At 37.0% G+C, this 22,184-nt stretch overlaps 3 protein-coding genes and 1 long non-coding RNA gene across 10 annotated transcripts in view; 2 read left to right on the top strand and 2 right to left on the bottom strand.

Annotated features, from left to right (window-relative positions):
* Positions 1-1,744, bottom strand: part of hectd4 (HECT domain E3 ubiquitin protein ligase 4) — a 110,554-nt gene extending 108,810 nt beyond the window's left edge. For both annotated transcript variants that reach the window (XM_009303668.5, XM_009303669.5), the window contains exon 1: positions 1,416-1,744. In XM_009303668.5, the coding sequence (XP_009301943.1) occupies positions 1,416-1,562 (147 nt within the window). In that variant the 5' untranslated portion in view covers positions 1,563-1,744. The remainder of the gene's footprint in view (positions 1-1,415) is intronic.
* Positions 1,134-16,131, top strand: LOC141375213 (uncharacterized). 2 transcript variants are annotated; one of them, XR_012382898.1, is made up of 3 exons: positions 1,134-2,035; positions 6,067-6,200; positions 14,551-16,131. It is a non-coding gene; the product is annotated as an uncharacterized lncRNA (long non-coding RNA). The 2 variants fall into 2 exon arrangements; XR_012382899.1 differs by lacking the exon at positions 14,551-16,131 and adding an exon at positions 9,597-10,095.
* Positions 7,901-20,708, bottom strand: LOC101885160 (group 3 secretory phospholipase A2). 4 transcript variants are annotated; one of them, XR_012382886.1, is made up of 5 exons: positions 20,010-20,708; positions 14,658-14,790; positions 12,937-13,071; positions 8,917-9,768; positions 7,901-8,257 (listed from the first exon to the last, which is right to left on the bottom strand). XR_012382886.1 is itself a non-coding variant. In XM_005169057.6 (4 exons), the coding sequence occupies exons 1-4, from the start codon at positions 20,527-20,529 to the stop codon at positions 9,165-9,167; spliced, it is 1,392 nt and encodes a 463-aa protein (XP_005169114.1). In that variant the 5' UTR covers positions 20,530-20,708; the 3' UTR covers positions 7,906-9,164. The 4 variants fall into 4 exon arrangements, 1 of the variants encoding a protein (XP_005169114.1); XR_012382885.1 differs by having other exon boundaries at positions 7,906-8,257; positions 8,891-9,768; XR_012382887.1 differs by having other exon boundaries at positions 7,906-8,257; positions 8,936-9,768.
* Positions 19,940-22,184, top strand: part of rph3ab (rabphilin 3A homolog (mouse), b) — a 48,013-nt gene continuing 45,768 nt past the window's right edge. For both annotated transcript variants that reach the window (XM_073907602.1, XM_073907601.1), the window contains exon 1: positions 19,940-20,438. In XM_073907602.1, the coding sequence (XP_073763703.1) occupies positions 20,417-20,438 (22 nt within the window). In that variant the 5' untranslated portion in view covers positions 19,940-20,416. The remainder of the gene's footprint in view (positions 20,439-22,184) is intronic.

Raw genomic sequence — 22,184 nt, 5'->3', positions numbered from 1 at the left:
CAGTAATTTTACTTTTATAGTGATGAATAAGTTATTTACATTGCCTTTAAAGTGAAATAACTGAACACAAACATAGGAGGCTGACAAAAAATGGTCATTTTAGGAGAACATTTCAGATGACATTTAGAGGATTTTGCATCAACTCTTCATATATAAAACATATAATAAACAAAGCAAACTCTGATATAACTTTCAAGTATGAAACACACACACACACACATAAATAAACATATACATTTTTTAAAAATGTGGGTTTCTTGTATGAGTATAATCTAAATTGGGGGGCTGTGTCATCTGAGAGATTGAAACCCCTTGTGGTTAAGTGCATAGTGCTCATGTATCGTTACATCTAGTGTCTCAAATTACACACCTTCTCCAATATATATGATAAGACACACACACACACACACACACACACACACACACACTGATATTTCGTTTGATAATATATGTCCAAATAAATCCGTCAGAGATAGTAGACCATCCTGCTAGCCCTAGTAAGCTCGTTTCTAACCTCATTTGGGACAGACTAATTCTAATCTCGGAGACTATTTAGGGTGGATATTTTGCGAATTGTGACGAAGAGATAGTGAGTAGCCTAACAACGCCCTTTAGCCGTTTCTAAACGGCTGTAATCGCACTTTAACACGTCAATTCGTATTTTATGATTTAATAAGTCACGTATAATATAAAATGACATTCTGTGGCGAAGACAAGATCTGCCTTTGAGCATTTAGCCTACTGTAATAGCATCTAACATCAAATGCTGAAGGAAATCATTATAATACTAAACTAAATGTCGTTTTTATAGCAGTAGCTGTTTTTAGTAAACACTCTTTACGTTTTTATATTGGATTAAAGCGTATGCTTTTGAACGTAGGTCATTTCCACCTTAAATTGTAACATGAGTCCTACAGACAGGTCAATATCTGCCTGCTGCCACACGCCACAACTCCTCCTACTAACGTTAGCCTGCCTGTCAATGCTAAGCTAACACGACAAAGATTATATCTGTCATTAAATATGAATCAAAAATGTGCCATAACAACCTCAGCGCAGATTTAGTAAGCTTCCCAAACATCAACGCCAACCTTTTAGCCGTTTACATCTAACATTAGCGCTATATTTGTAACATAACATTTGACACTGCTCATATAACGGGCTTCCTAGCATGTTTACATGAACTAACATCAATAGAATAACACCACAAATGACTTAAAACAATCACATGCTACATACCGCTTAAGAAAAACAACAACATGTTAATAATATGGTTATTACTGTTAGCATGCTAGCATGTTTTGGCCGAACGTATCGAGCCGAGTTTGATAACTTTCAGTGTTAAGCTAATTAAGTTAACACCTAAATGAAACATAGAATATAATCTACATAAGATGTACATAGTATGTGCCAACCTCCTGCTCGGATTCAGCTTGTTCAGACACGCCGATTTCGCTGGGCAGCTCAGCCAGGTCCGTGACCCGAATTAGTCCATCGTGAAGGAAAATAGTCTCTTCCTTCACTGACAGCCACTGGGAAGAATCCACAGCACCTGAGCCCATCTCTTTCTCCTCCGAGGGATAAAGGCAAAGTGGTCAAACATCAAATTGAGAGTAAAATGGGATGTTTTTGAGCTCGAGATGCTCCAGCATCATCAGCGGGGCGCAGATGCTCGACACCCGGGCGGAGGCCTCACAAACGCGGCAGATCGATCCTCCAGCCTCCGGCTTAACGCACACTCACTCTCCGGTGGTGTTTTTTTCCTTTTTTTCCCCCAAAGGTGGGCGTGACACAGGCGCAAACCTCGCTATTTACAAACTTGACACAATTGCGCAGGTCTTGAATTGATATTCGCGTGTGACTAATTCGCGATCGCGCTGACTGCGAGGGATTTATCGAGCGATTTATTCAGTCTATAAAGCTGCTCCAGCTGTCAGTCAGGCGCCATGCTGAACCACTGCAGCACTGGATTTCACAATCAACCATTTATAATGAACTGCTATTGATATTTATTGCTATTTTTACATATAATTAGGTAATTTGGATGTTTTGGATATAAGTTTATGTTTTTAGAGTACAGTAGTTTGTAGTAAGTACTATATAGTGTTTTTATATACTATAGTAAAGTGTATTATACTGTATGTATTATAGTATTCACGACTTTTAATAATAAATGCTACACCATTCTGTTTTGTAGTAGTATAGGGAAGGGTATATTTTTGTAGAAAACTCTATTGGTCATTTGTTTATACTGTATTACTGTACTTTACATAACTACAATTACAAGTACTTTACCCTAGTATGGATAAAACAATTACTATTAATTACTATAGTATTTCTCCATGTGGGGTGTGTGTAAAGCCCACAAAATACTACACTAAGTGTAGCACATACTGTACATATCTTTATACCTCAAGGTGTACTTTTTACATGCATGCTAGGTTGTGTACAGTGAACACAAAGCATACTCAGTTCTGTTTGTTTGTCTGTTAAATACCTGCAAGAAAAATTACTATAGTAATTTATAGTAAATATTATAATTCAGTGTATTATACTGCATATATTGTTGACAACACTTGCTACAATAAACATTACATCTAATGCTGCAGTATACTGTATTAACTATAGTGAACTGACTAACTGTAATAAATACTGTAGTATAATTTAGTTTTACTATGGTAAACTGTGGTGTATTGTAATATACCATAGTGCTTTATTTCAAAAATACTACAGAAAAGTGCATTATACTGAATGTGCGCTGACTGCAAGTTATTTATTGAGCGATTTATTCAGTCTATAAAGCTGCTCCAGCTGTCAGTCAGGCGCCATGCTGAACCACTGCAGCACTGGATTTCACAATCAGCCATTTATAATGAACTGCTATTGATATTTATTGTTATTTTTACATATAGGTAGGTAATTTGGATGTTTTGGATAGAAGTTTATATTTTTAGAGTACAGTAGTTTATAGTAAGTACTATATAGTGTTTTTATATACTATAGTAAAGTGTATTATACTGTATGTATTATAGTATTCACTGCTTTTAATAATAAATGCTACACCATACTGTTTTGTAGTAGTATAGGGTGGGGTATATTTTTGTAGAAAACTCTATTGGTCATTTGTTTATACTGTATTACTGTACTTTGCATAACTACAATTACAAGTACTTTACCCTAGTATGGATAAAACAATTACTATTAATTACTATAGTATTTCTCCATGTGGGGTGTGTAAAGCCCACAAAATACTACACTAAGTGTAGCACATACTGTACATATCTGTATACCTCAAGGTGTACTTTTTACATGCATGCTAGGTTGTGTACAGTGAGCATTAAGCATTCTCAGTTTTGTTTGTTTGTCTGTTGAATACCAGCAAGAAAAATTACTATAGTAATTTATAGTAAATATTATAATACAGTGTATTATACTGCATATACTGTTGACAACACTTGCTACAATAAACATTACATCTAATGCTGCAGTATACTGTATTAACTATAGTGAACTGACTAACTGTAATAAATACTGTAGTATAATTTAGTTTCACTATGGTAAACTGTGGTGTATGTATTGTAATATAATATAGTGCTTTATTTCAAATATACCACAGAAAAGTGCTTTATACTGAATGTGCGCTGACTGCGAGGGATTTATCGAGCGATTTATTCAGTCTATAAAGCTGCTCCAGCTGTCAGTCAGGCGCCATGCTGAACCACTGCAGCACTGGATTTCACAATCAACCATTTATAATGAACTGCTATTGATATTTATTGCTATTTTTACATATAGGTAGGTAATTTGGATGTTTCGGATAGAAGTTTATATTTTTAGAGTACAGTAGTTTGTAGTAAGTACTATATAGTGTTTTTATATACTATAGTAAAGTGTATTATACTGTATGTATTATAGTATTCACGACTTTTAATAATAAATGTTACACCATTCTGTTTTGTAGTAGTATAGGGTAGGGTATATTTTTGTAGAAAACTCTAGTGGTCATTTGTTTATACTGTATTACTGTACTTTACATAACTACAATTACAAGTACTTTACCCTAGTATGGATAAAACAATTACTATTAATTACTATAGTATTTCTCCATGTGAGGTGTGTGTAAAGCCCACAAAATACTACACTAAGTGTAGCACATACTGTACATATCTGTATACCTCAAGGTGTACTTTTTACATGCATGCTAGGTTGTGCAATGAACACAAAGCATATTCAGTTTTGTTTGTTTGTTTCAAACATACCCGCAAGAAAAATTACTATAGTAATTTATAGTAAATATTATAATACAGTGTATTATACAGCATATATTGTTGACAACACTTGCTACAATAAACATTACATCTAATGCTGCAGTATACTGAATTAACTATAGTGAACTGACTAACTGTAATAAATACTGTAGTATAATTTAGTTTTACTATGGTAAACTGTGATGTATTGTAATATACTATAGTTACCACTATAAATATTCAGTCTAATCACATGAAAGTATGATTTCAAAACAACATTGGCACTATGTAATTGTGAATAATGCACTGAAAAAATATTCAAAGATGATTACTTGCAATTACAATTTTTTTTTAAGCTATAAGAGTTTGTAAGCAATTTATTTGGGCTGAATTTAAACAAACAAATTAAGTTGAACATTACTGAATTTACTAGTTTGTTTGTTTAAATTCAACCCATATAAACTGTCGCCAGACATATTTTTTTCAGTATACTTTGAGTCATTGGCTGCTAATATACACTGTAAAAAGTGATTAGTTATTTAAAGCGAGTAAACCAATTGCCTTAAAAGAAGCAAGTTCACTTTACGAAAATAATGTAAGTAAATTCATTGTAACTTGGAACTCTTAAGTTGACTTAATTATGCAAATTGTATTCACTCTTAAACAATAAAAATAAACTGATCACTTTTTCCAGTACACCTTTATTATATTAGTTGTTTTCCAGCTTTTCTGTATCTGGCAAAATGACAGTGATTAAATCAAATCTGCTCTTCCAGACTCCAGTGTGTCTTCTAAATTCAATACAAGCTATAATTGTAGATTTTATCGACTCAATAAAGCACCAAATATGTAATATGTAATAATTACTGTATTTATTTGAACTTGTTATTATTTGACGTGCTAAAATAATCTGGCACGGTAAAAAAGAATTAGTTGACTTTAAAAATCTGAGTAAAATTTGCATAACTATAAAGTCAACTTAACAATTCCAAGTTACAATGAGTTTACTTACATTATCTTTGTAAAGTCAGCCTGTTACTTTTAAGGCAATTGGTTTACTCACTTTAGTTAACTAATGACTTTTGGCAGTGTAATTTCCCTATTAGAAGTTTACCCCAAACACTAAGCACAACACAAATAAACCTGAAAGATTCCTCTTGTTTTTTGGGGTGGGATTGGAATGACAGAAATGATATTTGTGACTGAACTAACCCTTTAAAAGCTTTAAACCTTAAAAAAACCTGTTTTTCAAAGATCGATTTTAAGATTTCACAAGCTCATTCTCCAGCAGTAAAGCAATGAAGCAGATCTCTGAACACAGTTCTGCTGTCCTTCAGAAACCCATCTGGCAAGCGCTTCAAATGAACCGCTCTATGAGTAATACCTAGCATACCACAGTAAATTACAGACACTCTTATATCCTGACACCTCAGGCGAGGATTATTCCTGTAGTGGGCTCGTTTAAACCAAATATCTGTCAGACAGCATATCACAAGTATCCAATGCTAACACAGAAGGGAATTGCTTCAAGGGTGTTAAATGTTACCTGGATTGGACCTTTAGGAGAACTGTCTGGCTTGTTTTATGAGCGTCTGTTAACCCCTTAACTGCCAGCCACACTGCAGCACAGACATGAAAACTACATCAACTTAAACTTAACCACTTTTATAAGAGGTTTAAACACAGTTGTGTGTCAGCAGTGTGTGAATATAACCAGCCTCTAATGTTAAACATGAACTTGTTGAAGTTTTTTTTAATCAGACATGATGAAAACAGTCAGAAACACTGATTGACATTCTCTCTTTGTATGTGTCATCAGAGGGGGAAAGCCCCGCCCACTCTTCCTCATTAGCATAAACAGCCCTGAGTGAGAAGCAGCCGTTAGAGTTTTGAGCTGCTGAAGATTATGTCAGCGACTAACCGGATTATTTCAGCCTGATCTCACGAGGAAACGTAAGTATTTTACGTTTTGCCAGTTTAGTGGCTAATTCGTACAAGTTCAGTTGTACGAAATTGTATGATTTTAAAAAGGAGGCGTGGCACCTAACCCCACCCCTAAACCCAACCGTCACTGGGGGATGAGCAAATCATACTAAAATGTACGAATTAGATTGTACAAATTCGTCACTACATTAAAAAGTTACGAATTGCCATGAGATTGTGTTGGATTATTTAGATGACCAGCGACAGGAGTTTCCATACACTGACACATTCTGAGACACTTCATATATTCACACAGATAACATTAGTCCTGTTTTGAGTCTGCCACTATGCTGACACACCTGCATTAGTAGCTCCGCCCTCTTTTGAAAAGTGCGCAATCTCATTTGAATTTAAAGCGACAGACGGCAAACGCCACAATTACGATCAAAGCCTAAAAGGGGCAGTTTCAGAGAGTTAAACATTATCTGAAACTTCACACACACACACACACACTAGGAACATCAGAGACTTGAGCTGCGTCCCAAATGGCACACTATGCACTCATGCACTATGTACTTATGCACTTACACACTCAACAGGATAGTACATGTATGTAGTGTCATCCCAAATGGAACACTAATGTTTTTTTACTAAGCGGAAATTCAACCCGTTTCCCTGATGACGTTTGACGGTCGCCAAATCAGTGAAATAAACGACCGAATTATTAAATAATACCTGAGTATATTGGTGAGTATAACTGCATTCACCATCAGGAAGTGCTATAACCACTCTCGTAGGAGAATTTTGCTTTCACCATCCACAATAAATAATCCAACATGTGCGCCCGATAGCTCCGCCTCTTCCTCTATGTAAGCAAACCTGTGGTTGTTGAGTGCGTGAAGTGTCCATCATTACACACTTCATTTTACCGGCAGAATGAGTGCATTATCCGGGTAATTAAAGTGCACTTATTATTATTAGAGTTTTCAGTGTGAACACACTACTTACACTATTTATACTACAAAAGGGCATAGAATAGTGCATAAGTATTTGGAACGCAGCTTAGGTTAACATCTTGTAAAAAGGGGCATAATAAGTGCCTAATATAATAATAATAATAATAATAATAATAATAATAGATAATAATATATCCATTTTTTATTTATATGTGCCTAATATAATAATAATGATAATAACAATAATAATAGATGATAACATATCCATTTTTATTTATATGTGCCTAATATAATAATAATAATAATAATAACAATAATAATAGATGATAACATATCCATTTTTATTTATATGTGCCTAATATAATAATAATAATAACAATAATAATAGATGATAACATATCCATTTTTATTTATATGTGCCTAATATAATAATAATAATAATAATAATAATAATAATAATAGATAATAATATATCCATTTTTTATTTATATGTGCCTAATATAATAATAATAATAATAATAATAGATGATAATATATCCATTTTTATTTATATGTGCCTAATATAATAATAATAGATGATAATATATCCATTTTTATTTATATGTGCCTAATATAATAATAATATTAACAATAATAATAATAATAATAATAGATAATATATCCATTTTTATTTATATGTGCCTTTTACATCATAAACGAGAACAGCCTCTTTGAAAGTGCTGAAAATATTTTTAGGCATTTCTCAGTGAGAAATGTAGACATTATAAACAATACAGTTTGGTTCCTTTAAGCAAAACGGCTTTATTGAACAATTATATTCATAAAAATAAGAGTTTGGCCACCGAACATATTAAGGAATACAAAGAAAATGCATTTCAATTTCAATGAGGTGTTGCAGAAAAAAAGAATAATGTAATTCATTCATTTTCTTTTCGGCTTAGTCCCTTTATTAATCCAGGGTCGCCACTGCGGAATGACCCGCCAACTCACGTATTTACACAGCGAATTGCCCTTCCAGCCGCAACCCATCTCTGGGAAACATCCACACACACACTCATACACTATGGACAATTTAGTCTACCCAATTCACCTGTACCGCATGTGTTTGGACTGTGGGGGAAACCAGAGCACCTGGAGGAAACCCACGCGAACGCAGGGAGAACATGCAAACTCCACACAGAAACACCAACTGACCCAGAAGAGGCTCGAACCAGCGACCTTCTTGCTTTTAGCACTACCTACTGCGCCACTGCGTCGCCTGAGAATAATGTAGTAGTTTTTTTAATTTGTAATTTGTAAAACTTTGTATTTTTATTTTATTACAGCAGGTGACACGGTGGCTCAGTGGTTAGCACTGTCGCCTTACAGCAAGAAGGTCGCTGGTTTGAGTTCGGGCTTTGTCAATTGGCGTTTCGGTGTTTCCACAGCCCAAACAGATGCGCTATAGGTGAATTGATGAACTGAATTGGCCGAAATGTATGTGCGTGAATGAGCGAGTATGGGTGATTTCCAGAACTAGGTTGCAGCTGGAAGGGCATCTGCTTTGTAAAACATATGCTGGATATGTAGCCAAAGGAAATGAAATTATTACAACACATATAGGTGACGCAGTGGTGCAGTAGGTAGTGCTGTCGCCCCACAGCAAGAAGGTCGCTGGTTCGAGCCTCAGCGGGGTCAGTTGGCGTTTCTGTGTGGAGTTTGTATGTTCTCCCTGCGTTCGCGTGGGTTTCCTCCGGGTGCTCTGGTTTCCCCTAGTCCAAAGACATGCGGTACAGGTGAATTGGGTAGACTAAATTGTCCGTAGAGTACGAGTGTGTGTGTGAATGTGTGTGTGGATGTTTCCCAGAGATGGAAGGGCATCCGCTGCGTAAAATGTGCTGGATAAGTTGGCGGTTCATTCCGCTGTGGCGACGCCTGATTAATAAAGGGACTAAGCCAAAAAGAAAATGAATGAATAACAACACTTATATTGTATTGTTTATATGTTTCATAGATCTCTTCATTCATTATTGTTTCTGAAAGATGACACAGAATTCGTTTATATTTTATTATGTTCTTGTTTCTGATTGCGATGATGTTTTTCCTCTCGGTTCTTGGATTTCTTAATTTTGCTTTCAGCTCTTTTCCTCTTGTTTCGAAGTGTCTTTGCTCCTGATTTACTCGCCTGCATTTGTTTTGACTGACTAATCGTGCTCTTTGTTTTCTCTGAGGTTAATGCAGAACCAGAGGCTTTCGGTGTTTTCTGAACAGTCGTTTCCATTTTTAACTTTTGCCTTCTCATGTTCATCTTTTTAGGTGTTTTCCTCTGTGGAGCGAGAGTAAAGGTGGACAGGGAGTTTAGCTGGACACGATTTCTTCCTTTTTTATGCTTGTTTCTGTGCAGATTCTTCAGTTCCTTAAACTGATTCACCTGATTTTGACTCTGAAACTTCTTCTCTTTCTTATAGCATATTTTCTGTTTTTTCCTCAGTCTACTTCGCTCCCTTTTGGAGGTTTTGGGTTCTCCGCTGTGTGTCAGTTTGATTGGCACTTTATTGCAGGAAAGGTCAAAGGTGGCGCTGGTTTCATTTGTCTGATTGGTGGAGTTGTACGGTGTTGAGTCTTTCATTATTGCCACTGGTGCTAGTTTTACCATGGTGCACCTGCAGGAGAGATATGATGAAGGTCTTAGTTATACACAGAATAAAATACTCTCACAGGCTCAATGTGGATCCGTACCCTTGTCTACATTTCTGTAGAGCATGAATTATGCACCCAGTGGTACATCTGGCTGCATTTTGTCTTTAAAATTAACGGGACTTGCAGACGGGTTCATTTTATCGCTACCAGCTGACCGTTTACCTCCATTTGGATGGGTTTTCTGGTGTTACCAGTTTGCCCAGTGGCTTGCCGCGTACATTGGCAGACCTACAGAGTTGACTGCAATGATGAGGGTTGAGTCCGGCAAAGATTGGTTCCAGAAACCAGGTAAAACAAAAAGAAAATAATAAATAAATACATAAAACAAATGAACAACAGGCTGAAAATGTGGTGAAATCGCATGACACATTTCCACCACATTGTCTTTTTCGGATTGCTTTTGAAAACACTATGGGTTGGGCTTAGGGTAGGGGGCAGGTGGGTCAGTCAGTCAGTCAGTCAGTGACTACGTTTACATGGACATAAGGAATCAAATTATTTGCTTTAATCTAATTAAGAGAATAATAAGACTAAGGTGTTTACATGAGCTGCTTTTTGAGTGTTACTTTCATGATCCTGTGTGGAATATCCTGTCACAAAACGCAGTGAAAAGTCCTACGTGACGGTAATAGTTTGATTAAGGTGTTTACATGTCTGTACTGCACTTCAATAATGCCGCTAAAATCGGCATACTTCACATGTCTTAATTTGATTTCTCTTTAGTTCGATTATGACCTTAATCTGATTAAATTAATTTAAAAAATCGCTGTTTACATGGTTAACTCGTAATCAGGGTATTATCCTAATCGCATTAAAATCGAATTATTGGTGTCCATGTAAACACAGTCAGTAAGTCAGTCGACAGAAAGCTGGCCTGGTCGGGTGAAGTGTATATTGCACCCTCTGGTGGATTTATGCGAGAAGAGGACGTGCAAGAGAAATTTAAAATCATCAAAAAGTGTACACAGCGACCCCTGGTGGATTTACAAAAAACAAAAACTGTGAGCAGACGTACCTAAGGCTACGTATTTTGCTGTCTCCAGAGATGTAGACCTGGGTATGTATCCACAATGATGACACTTTGAACTGACTTTAAAAAATCACGGTAATTTTTTTGAGGTAAATTTTGTAGTTTTTCCTCAAAGCTTTAAACTATACATTTTTATTTAAATTTAAAACATTTAATGTGGTCAAAAAAAAGTACATTCACACAAAATAAAAATGTTGTTTAATTTAAAGAATCTAAAGCATGGGTCTCAAACTCAATTCCTGGAGGGCCGCAGCTCTGCAGTTTTGCTCCATCCTTAATCAAACAGCTGATCCAACTAATGGAGGTGTTCAAGACTACTAGAGACTATTAACCAGGTGTGATTTGGAGGTGGTTGAGCTCAAATCTGCAGAATTACTTCAGTAAAAAGTACAAAACTGTCTATTTTAAACCTTAGATCAATGCATAAACTTCCTTTAGATTAGACCAACCTGAAAAATGACTGAAATTTGTTACAGCTAAACTGATAAATACCCTCAAATTTTAGTTTTGCGTTGGTTTATTATTAAAAAATGTATTTTATTATTTTTATAAGCTACTGGAACATAGCAAAAAATGAATGATATGCATAATTTTAGCTAAAAAAAAAAACACATGTCAAAGTACAAAAAGGCTGCAGTTCACTTTTATTGTTTAAAAATGAATATTTTTTTCGATAATGTTTAGTTTCTCATCCTGCAAATTTGCCGAAAATGATTCAGCAGTGTTTCTGAAAAGTTCACACAATGCATGTCCTGATCTGCCCTTTACTCCATAGTTTAAAAAAGCAAATAGAGCATTGAAAAAGGTATACATTTCCAGATCATTCCAGACAGATGTATATAATTGACTAAATACATGGGTAAAGTGAGCTCTGTGTGCTGCTCTCTCTGAAAGTGACTTTCTTCGCAGGACTCAACATGAGTTGCTGGAGGTGAGCAGAGCCACAGCCTCAACTTGTCTTGTTTTATTTTTTGTACTGCAATTTGAGACTTGACTCCATATATATATATATATATATATATATATATATATATATATATATATATATATATATATATATATATATATATATATATATTACATACATATATACACACACACACATATATATAGTTAAGTCTTAAATTGCAGTACAAAAAATAAATAAATATATATGTAAATATATATATATATATATATATATATATATATATATATATATATATATATATATATATATATATATATATATATATATATATATATGCATAGGGTTAACTTACTCTCACCTGTGGCACAATGTTATTACAGCAGAGAGACATTGGTCCATGGTTATAAGTATGCTCTATTATTGCCATTGTGCAAATGATTTAAGTCATTTGGTTATAACAGAGAGATAATAATGATAATTGAGCTTAATGTAAACATTATGGTCCTATTTATACCTTGAACTAGGGTGTAAACACATCTTATTGAACATCATTAATTTTCATCACCGATTATCACATTCGAACAGTTTCTCAAGCAGTTTGTGATGCATTTTAGAAACAGGAGATGAGCCCCTGGTCTAATGCGCCACCTGGCTTGAGAAACCCCATTAGTCATTATTTGGGTAGCACACATATTCTGAATGCCTTTGGCAGAATTCAAATGAGCCATTTTAATCTAGATTAATGTAGAATAATTCCAAGATTACAGTTAGATTAATGTAGATTAAAAAATTAATCTATGCCCACCTATAATTTTGATTCCAGATTTTCTAATACTTTTATCTTGCACAACTATTGTCCTGTCCCAACAAACACTACATTAATGGAAAGTTTATTTGTTCATCTTTAAGATGATGAGTAAATCTCCATTTCCAAAAATGAACCCTTATATCTAGTTTTGTTGTTAACAGGGTCACATATAAGTGTAAAAGAATGGACCGCATGCATTTGACTACATGGGTGTTTACACTATGACAAAAACCTACTACTTGTGGAAGTGTCCACACCAACATTTAATGTCATACGTTTTCTGTCCCATGACAAATGGATGTTAGTTCCTGGTGTAAACCGAGGCCAAGTCAAAAGTCTTGTAAGAATGTAAATAAATAGAGCTGAATCCTCATTTCACTCACAATCCAAGCCAGTTGTACTGTGTGCACTGCCTCCTCTGGATGAACTCGAAGCAGCGGATTTTTAGCACATTAAAGAAGCTGTAGCCCACCATGTTGGAGATGGTGTCGTTGCCACCCAGAAGGCATTGCTTAAATCTACAAGCCAAAGATAAGAGAAAGAAATCCATTTGATATGCAATATAGTGATAACATTTACAATTTTGTGCATCAGAATGAGCTAAAGCTTCCACTAAGTGAAGTTTATGTATAAACTAATTTTGAGAGGATCATGTGCTTATGATTGCTAGCGGCTGGATCCGCATTATCCAATTCACTATGCTCCAATCAGACGACTCCTAAACTACTATAAATACCCTGGGTTTCATTCCACTGCTATCTTCGTTTTGAAGAGTCCCCCCTACCACCCCTACTCCTCCTTCTTCTTAGATGGGTGACACGGTGGCCCAATGCGTAGCACTGTTGCCTCACAGCAAGAATGTCTCTGGTTCCAGGCTTAACCAAACCAGCAGACATTTCTGTGTTTGCACTTTCTCCCCGTGCTCATGTGGGTTTCCCCCGGGTTACCCGGTTTCCTCCCACCATCCAAAAACATGCAAAGTTAATTGACTAATCCAAATCGGCACCATAGACATGCTTCTAGTATGTAGTTATCTCCAAGAGCAATCACTTAATGGGCATCGTTTACTACAGCAGGGGAGTTCTCGAGATCAAACAGAGCTCAAACTCCCCTCCCGCTTTGCAACAGGAGGGAAGCCCGGGCTCGAGGATCTCATGAGCTCAGGGCTCTCTCCCGGGACAGCATGCCAAACAAGCTTTTATAATCAATCATCAGCTAAGTGTCAACTCTTGAAACACACACTGTTAGTCAACGTTCGGATGAAATGAGGAATTAAGACACACACACACACACACACACACACACACCGAACAAAATGACACTGAACCAAATTTGTTAGAGATAGCTTTTTTTTTAAAGTATAATTTAACTTTGGATTCAACTATCAAATTTAATTTAATCTAAATCAAAAATATTTATTGTGGTAAAGAAAAAAGTTACGTTCACACAAAGACAAAATATTGTTTAATATAGAGACACTACACATTTATATTTTTGCTTTAGTTATCGTTTTTAACCTTAGAACAAAGTGTATTGCATTGGACCAACCTTTAATTTCATTCATTCATTCATTTTCCTTCGGCTTTATTCATCAGAGGTCATAACGGCAGAATGAACCGCCAACTGTTTTACAAAGTGGATGCCCTTCCAGCCGCAACCCAGTACTGGGAAACACCCATACACTCTTACATTCACACACACTCATACGATACGGACAATATAGTTCATCAGTTCCCCTATCGCACATGTGTTTGGACTGTGGGGGAAAACTGGAGCACCCGGAGGAAACCCACACCAACACGGGGAGAACATGCAAACTCCATATAGAAATGCCAACTCGTCCAGCCTGAACTGAAACCAGCGACCTTCTTGCTGTGAAGCAACAGTGCTAACCACTAAGCCACCAAGTCTAGAAATGACTATGTAGTTTAACTTTTTTAATTGCTCATATATTCTGCGTTCCTACAACATGACGGTGTCTTGTATAATGTTTGCAGGAGCCGTCGCAGGTGAAGGAACAGAAAGCATGAGTTATGGCTGTAAAGAGTCTCCCCCGAGGACCTGAAATGCCTCTGTATCTGAGGAATGTAGAGGAGTAACTCACCTGTGGTCACAGTCGCAGTGGGAAACCGTGAAGAAAGTGGGATTGAAGACGCCAAAGTTAACCGAGAAGGAGCGTATGATGTGTTCACAGTGATCATGCTCTCTGCAGCATCGGTCTGCGTGCTCAAACATACCTGCAGTGCACATGAGACGACACCCTGATTATTTATTACAGCTTTAAACCCTTGTTAGCTTGTAACATAGCAAACCTGCACTGTAAAAAGATCTGTTAATTAACAGGTTGTGTGCATGGTTCCGTTTATTTATGGTTGTGAATTGCATTATGGGAGGTTGATCTCTGCTCTGTCGACTTTAGCTGCTGAATATTCAACTCGACAGTTTAACAAAGTGACTTTCACTGACATTTTAGTAGTGTAAAGGGCACCCATGGTGAAAAATCTACTTTTCAAGCTGTTTGGACAGACATTAGTTGTGCGCCTCGCTTACACACTGCTTAATACACACAAGATGTAGAGCAATACGCAACTATCTTTACAAATGAAAAAGAATTAAAACATTAAGGATATATATAGGATATAAATATAAAGGATTAAAATATTACAAAACATATTATTTTCTAGCCTACATAAATATAAAAACCACTGCCTTCATGTCTTCTTCATCTCGGGAGGCTTTTTCAGTTTATTCATAACAATTTGCTTTTGTATAATGTTATTATTATAAGCAGTATTATTTATCATATCCATATTCATATTTGTTTTATTAAAAACAAGCTTAGATTTGTCCACCTGTCAGGTTTCAGACCATATCGGGCACAGCATGTGTATTAGGATATAACTCAGGTTTTTGACCACACTTCGTTATCATTTAGTCTTTAACTATATAGAGTTTTGAGGGATGTAAACAAAAACAAAAACCCGGGAGGTACGTAATCAAGCAGTTTTTGTTTTCACGAATTCGCAAGAGGCCGCTGTGCGAGCTTTTTCGCGTCTCGGATGCCTCTCGGGAGCTCGCGCCATTCGCGCCCGCGCTGTCCTCGCGTGAAAAGCCGCCGGAGCCCGCTGTAGAGCGGCCGTCCGTCCGTCCGACTGACTGGCTGAACGACTGAATGATTGACCGGGCGGCCAATCGGGCGACCCAGCCACCCTCCTCCTCTTCCTCCACCTTCCCTAAACCCAAGCGACGATTTGCAAAAGCCGTCCAGAAAAAAAAGCAAAAGCCCTCGTCCGATTTTGACCACGTTTTCAGATCTTGCCCTGTCGCAAACTCATTCACTTTTATATTTTTGGATTCTGTTTTTCATCTTACCTGATTTCTGGAACCGTTCTTCCCCGGACATCGCCGTGGCCGGCTCAACCTCTCTCCGGGCCTCCGCTCCGCCACGTAATGCTGCGAGCTAAGCGGACAAACTGGTTGAGGCGGGAAAGCCCTTCACACTGAGGCGAGCCGTCAGCCGGCGAGCGCGAAAAGGAGGAGTGAAGCGGCGCCACACCGCCCCGTAGCGTTTGCTCGATAAAAAAAAAAAAAAACGCGGCCATACGTGGGGCTGCTTTTATGGTTTTAGTGGAGTTTTGGTCATTTCCAGGCTGGTTTCCAGCCATTATCAGTCTGGTTTTAGTTGGTCAGGCTGGAAAATGACCAGCTAGCTAAAACCAGCTTGACAGCCTGGTTTAAGCTGGACATAGCTGGTTTTGGCTGGGCTTCCAGCCTAGCTAGGCTGGTAAAGCTGGCTTTAGCTGGTCATCTCCCAGCCTGACCAGCTAAGACCAGGCTGGAAATGGCTGGAAACCAGCCTGGAAGTGGCCAAAACCCCTCTAAAACCAGCCTGGTCGACCAGCTAAAACCAGCCAACCAGCCTAGGCTGGTTTAAGCTGCTTTTTCAGAAGAGATGTGGAATAACTACTAGATACAGATCCAACATAAAACTCTTTGTGGTGCTTCATACATTGATAAGCGTGTGACAGTGATCCTCTTTTTGCCCACTATGGCTGCACCTTTCAGCAGTAACAAATCAAAAAGTGATTTTCCTGCCAATGTGTGCTTGCATAAATGGGCGTGTTGAATATCTGTGAGTGCACGGCATGTTCAGGAAAACATGTGGGAGGTCCATACAGCAGAACCTGATCATTACTGTTAATATTAGCTCTGCTGTGTGACAGTAAATCAGTATGATTACAGAGCACGTCAGTCCAAACGACAGGCCAAATATAGACAGCTACAACATACAGTTGAAGTCCTGATCAATTTGAATGCTTTTATTTTCCCAATTTCTGTTTAACTGAGAAATTTTTTTGCATCACATTTCTAAACATAATCGTTTTAATAACTCATTTCTATTAACTGATTTATTTTATCTTTGCCATGATGACAGCACATAATATTAGACTAGACATTTTCAAGACATTAATTAGGGTAAAGTTAGGGTAATTAGGGTAAAGTTAGGGTAATTAGGGTAAAGTTAGGGTAATTAGGCAAGTCACTGTATAACAGTGGTTCTGTAGACTATCCAAAACAAATATTGCTTAAAGAGGGGCATATGATCAGAAATACTGATGAAAAGGTACTTGCTCCATTATAGATCAATTGAAAAATATTTGATAAAGAATAAATATTTCATAGAAGGGTGAATAATTTTGCCCTCAACTGCATATATTTGCAGTACAAAATTTCTTAAAGCAGCATGATCATTGATCTTTACTTAATATTCAATTGATGTCCCTGCTAATAAATCCAGCTTAAACCAGCCTAGGATGGTTGGCTGGTTTTAGCTGGTCAACCAGCCTGGTTTTACAGGGGTTTTGGCCACTTCCAGGCTGGTTTCCAGCCATTTCCAGCCTGGTCTTAAGTCAGGCTGGAAAGTGAAAAGCTAAAACCATCTAAAACCAGCTTGACTATCCTGGTTTAAGCTGGACATAGCTGGTTTTGGCTGGGCTCCCAGCCTTGCAAGGCTGGTCAAGCTGGTTTTAGCTGGTCATCTCCCAGCCAGTAAAGCTAAGACCAGGCTGGAAATGGCTGGAAACCTGCCTGGAAGTGGCCAAAACCCCTTTGAAACCAGCCAACCATCCTAGGCTGGTTTAAGCTGGATTTTTCTATATAGAAGTGTTTTGAAAAATATCTAGTCAAATATTATTTACTGTCATCATGACAAAGAATAAATTTAATTAGTTATTAGAAATGAGTTATTAAAAATGTTATGATTAGAAATGGTTGAGAATCTTCTCTCCTTTAAACAGAAATTGGGGGGAAAATAAACATGGGGCGAATAATTCTGACTTCAACTGTATTACTGCAAAAAGGTCCACTTTTTTTCCACCCTTTCACCAGGCTGCCTACGGACCTGACTTTACGTATACACTTAATAGGCCTTTTTCACACTTCCTGGTTCCGGTAAGCGAAGCAGTGTACCACAACATCCGGTTTCAATGCGACGGAGCAAGAAAGAATGGCAGGGTCATCTCATCGCTGTGATTGCTGCGTTCCCAGCTGCTCCAACTCAAAAACGACACTCTTACTTTAATGACCACGATCTCCCGAAAGACGAAGGACAGGGAAAAGCATGGATGACAATATTAAAGGGGGTTGAATGCCGTTTCAAGTTATATGCGGGAGTACGCTCGTATGCTGTATGCACTTCAAAGCGGAGATTATCATGTTTTATTAAAGACCGGTGGTCTATGGTTTATTTTGATGAGTAATTATAATATAGACAAAACTCCAGTTAAGCTATCTGCCTTCCACAAACAAGTGCTCATCATGGTCATTAATCTATAAGCATGATTTATTCCTACATTGTTGTTATTTTGGAATAATAGACAGTTCATACAAATGCAAATCTCTTTTTTTAATTGGTTTGACAGCAAAATTGTTTGTTTTGTCAGTTATATAATAAAGATGGTATACTTTTCTTACAATGAAGTCCTTTATTACAAAATCTCAATAACCCAGAAAGTTTTCAACTGTTATTGGTTCAATTCCTGCAGAGACATGTTATTCATTCATGTTATTTAGAGGTATTAATAAGACCATCCTTCTGATGCATTGTCTTTTGATATTACTAAATCTTATGTCGGCAAATTTTGTTTTACTAAATACCAAGAGTAATGATAGAGCTATTCATACTCTTTTCCAAAAAGAAATCATTACTGTACCTTATATTCAATTTTATTATATGTCTTTATTAAAGGGTGAATTGAAGAAAAGTGTGGCTGTTACCACAGAAATATCATGTTAGAAATAGAATTAAAGAAATGTCCTATAAACTCATCCACAAGTTTTATCCAGCAAAACATTGTTTGCAAAAATTTAAAAGTGGGATTGATGTAAATTGTATTTTTGTAACGAATATGAGGAGACAGTTTTACACTTATTTTGGTATTGTACATAGTCAGCTTATGGGGTGAGTTGCAAAATGTATTAATAACGATTCTTTTGTGTTCAAAACCTCTTTCATTATGGATAAATGTACATTTGGGCTTTACTTGATTATCCTAATCTAGAGGAAAATAGTTTTATTTATTTAATTTGCTTATGTTGTTAACAAAATTGTACATTCATAAATGTAAATTTACTAATATGAAACCAGATTTTAAGGTATTGATGACTGAAATATGCTTGTATAATACCAGGATCAACTCTCTAAACAAGAAACTCGACCCACTTTAAAATGTGTGAACTCTACAATGTATTTCATTATTACATATGTTATATTACATTTTGATTATTTGTATTTTATTCATAATTACCTCCTGGTATGTACATTTTTGTATTGTAAAATGTTATTTGCTGTTCTTTAAATAAATAATAAAAATTAATATTATCCACGAGTAGGAGCTAACGTGTTTCCAGACTTGAGAAAACCTCACGAGCATTAAACAACCTGTAATGTATTAACCGATAGCAACTCGCCTGTATAGCTAACTTACCTCGCCATTCACTATATCTGACTCTGAATAAAAAGGAAGGAGGGGGATAGCACAGTTTACAGACGGGACTACTGACATTAAACTCATCCTGCTGGATGTTAAATAGTCAGGTTAATCTAGCTTACGAATGGCTTGAATGGGCAGATCTTATGTTGTTGGCTGTGCACCTTACTGGAACCTGATGTTGCAAACGGTAAGACACGTTTTCTGCACATATTCTGCAAATCGGTATCATCTTTTAAAAGCTGTTTTATTAAGGCAGTTTTACACATTCACCGAACAACATCTTCCTGTCCAAATTATGGCAAAGTTGACCGTGAGAAAGTCATCCGCTGTCCCGAGGCTGTCATGTCTCCGCGACTAGCGAACCCGGAAATATCGATACACTGCTTCGAAGGGCGCTTCCGGTGTTCAATTCCGCTGTGAAAAAGGTCTATTGTAAATACGCATGCAATGAACTGAAAACTTACCCAGCTGCTCGTAGTCATTGGCGTTGGTTCCACGTCCACACCACAGAGTCCCTGGTAAAACCCAAGCGCGTTTACTGCGGATTTTCACTCTTGAGTCCATCTGCTGGTTTTGCTTTGCGTTTTCTTCACGCAAAGTTAAACTACTGTTAATATTTAAGTTGATTTGACAAAGTCCGTCATCTTCCAGGAGCGCGGTTAAATTATAGCGGCTGAACTTTCCGTCACTGTCCCAAATAATGCGCTCTTCATGACAGAAAGACAAATAACGCTGGATCTGCGACACATCCCGACTGATGAAACACTCCTTAACACGCTGATCTGGGGTCCATTTACTCCAGTAGAACAGAAGAGAAGCGTCCTGTGAGCGGATGAGAAAACTGACCTGAGAACTGCTGTTTTCTGTCTTCATGAGGAGACAGAATGGAGCAGGTTTGTTGAATGTTGACGCATCGCAACAGCTGAAAACAACTAAATTAAATATTAAAATGAGACTACGTAATCCTGCATCTTGTAGTGACATAATGAGAGTATTATTAGCTAAACGCTTGACATTGAGTGCTGTTGTATCAAACTAGCAAAAGCTAAGTTTTGCGCAGCTAGCCTAAAACACCATCAGTCGGTTTCAGTCGAAAAAATGAGGAATGAATCTGTCGGATGAAAGTGAATTTAGTGTTTCTTGACTGCCTGTTCACAGATGTCGAAGTAAAATTTGGGTTTGCAACAGGTTAAAACTTGTAAATGATGTGAAGCTGAAATGACAGGAGTCACGTGACTGGAATCATACAAACTCCGCTGCTATTCAGTGACAATATCAGAGATTAACGCAAATGTTTTAGCCGTTTAAAATGACTGTATTGCTTCAGTTCTTTAATATAGTTCTTCAAATGCAACATCAGGCCTACTAAATGTATTACTGACACATAATTGGCTGTTTCAAGGCAGAAATTAAGCCGAAATCTGACATCCGTCACATGAACCAAGTTATAGGCAATACTACAGTGCTTTTGAGCCATAGTAAAACAGGCGTACTTATATTAAAATGTTGTGGTTATTCTATAGTCGCAATGGTAATACAACAACTGAAATATTAACGTATTAGGCTACCCCATACAGTGCCTTTTACAGTTTTCAATTCGCATTCATTAACAGTGTTGTAAATAGTAATGTAATAATATAGTTGGCTAATTTATTGGTTCAAAAACACCGTTTTGTTTTCATGTGGACTTTGATTACATCTTTCAATCATTAAATGAGCAAATGAAACTATAAAACCTCACATTTAATGAAGATACTATTTTTGTTTGTTTGTATGTTTAATAAAATAAACAATTTTATTTTACTTTAAACAGTGATCCCTGCTGAAAAATGCAGCTTAAACCAGTCTAGGCTGGTTGGCTGGTTTTAGCTGGTCGACCAGGCTGGTTTTAGAAGGGTTTTGGCCACTTCCAGACTGGTTTCCAGCCTGGTCTTAGCTGGTCAGGCTGGAAAATGACCAGCCAAATCCTGCTAAAACCAGCTTGACCAGCCTGGTTTAAGCTGGAAATTGCTGGTTTTGGCTGGATTCCCAGCTTGGCTTGGCTGGTCAAGCTGGTTTTAGCTGGTCATCTCCCAGCCTGACCAACTAAGTCCAGGCTGGAAATGGCTGGAAACCAGCCTGGAAGTGGCCAAAACCCCTCTAAAACCAGCCTGGTCGACCAGCTAAAACCAGCCAACCAGCTTAGGCTGGTTTAAGCTGGATTTTTCAGCAGGGTGAGTTAACTTGGAACTGATAATTTGGCTTAAGTCTTATAATTATACACATATTTCAGTTAATTAATTGTAAGGCAAAAGGTTTACTCACTTTTTAAAGTAAACAGCTCATGTTTTTTTTCACTAAAATAGCTTTTTGTTGTCATTTTTCATTTACTGTACATTATTTTTGTGAGACTTTTGAAAGGAAAATGTTAAAATATGTACAAGATTGCAACGGCATGATGGTGAGTAAATAATATAAATTAATAATAAATATTTTTTTTACTAAAAAAGCTTTTTGTTGTCACATTACATTTTGCCCCTATTATATTTTGCATATACTGCAACACAAAACGGGCAGCACAGTTGCTCAGTGGTTAGCTCTGTCGCCTCACAGCAAGAAGGTCGCTGATTCGAATCCCTACTGGGTCAGTTGGCATTTAT

The sequence above is a fragment of the Danio rerio genome, chromosome 7 (assembly GCF_049306965.1).
Source record: "Danio rerio strain Tuebingen ecotype United States chromosome 7, GRCz12tu, whole genome shotgun sequence".
Lineage (NCBI taxonomy): Eukaryota > Metazoa > Chordata > Actinopteri > Cypriniformes > Danionidae > Danio > Danio rerio.
Note: the sequence above shows the minus strand (reverse complement) of the source record. Positions and strands in the feature narration are given on the sequence as shown.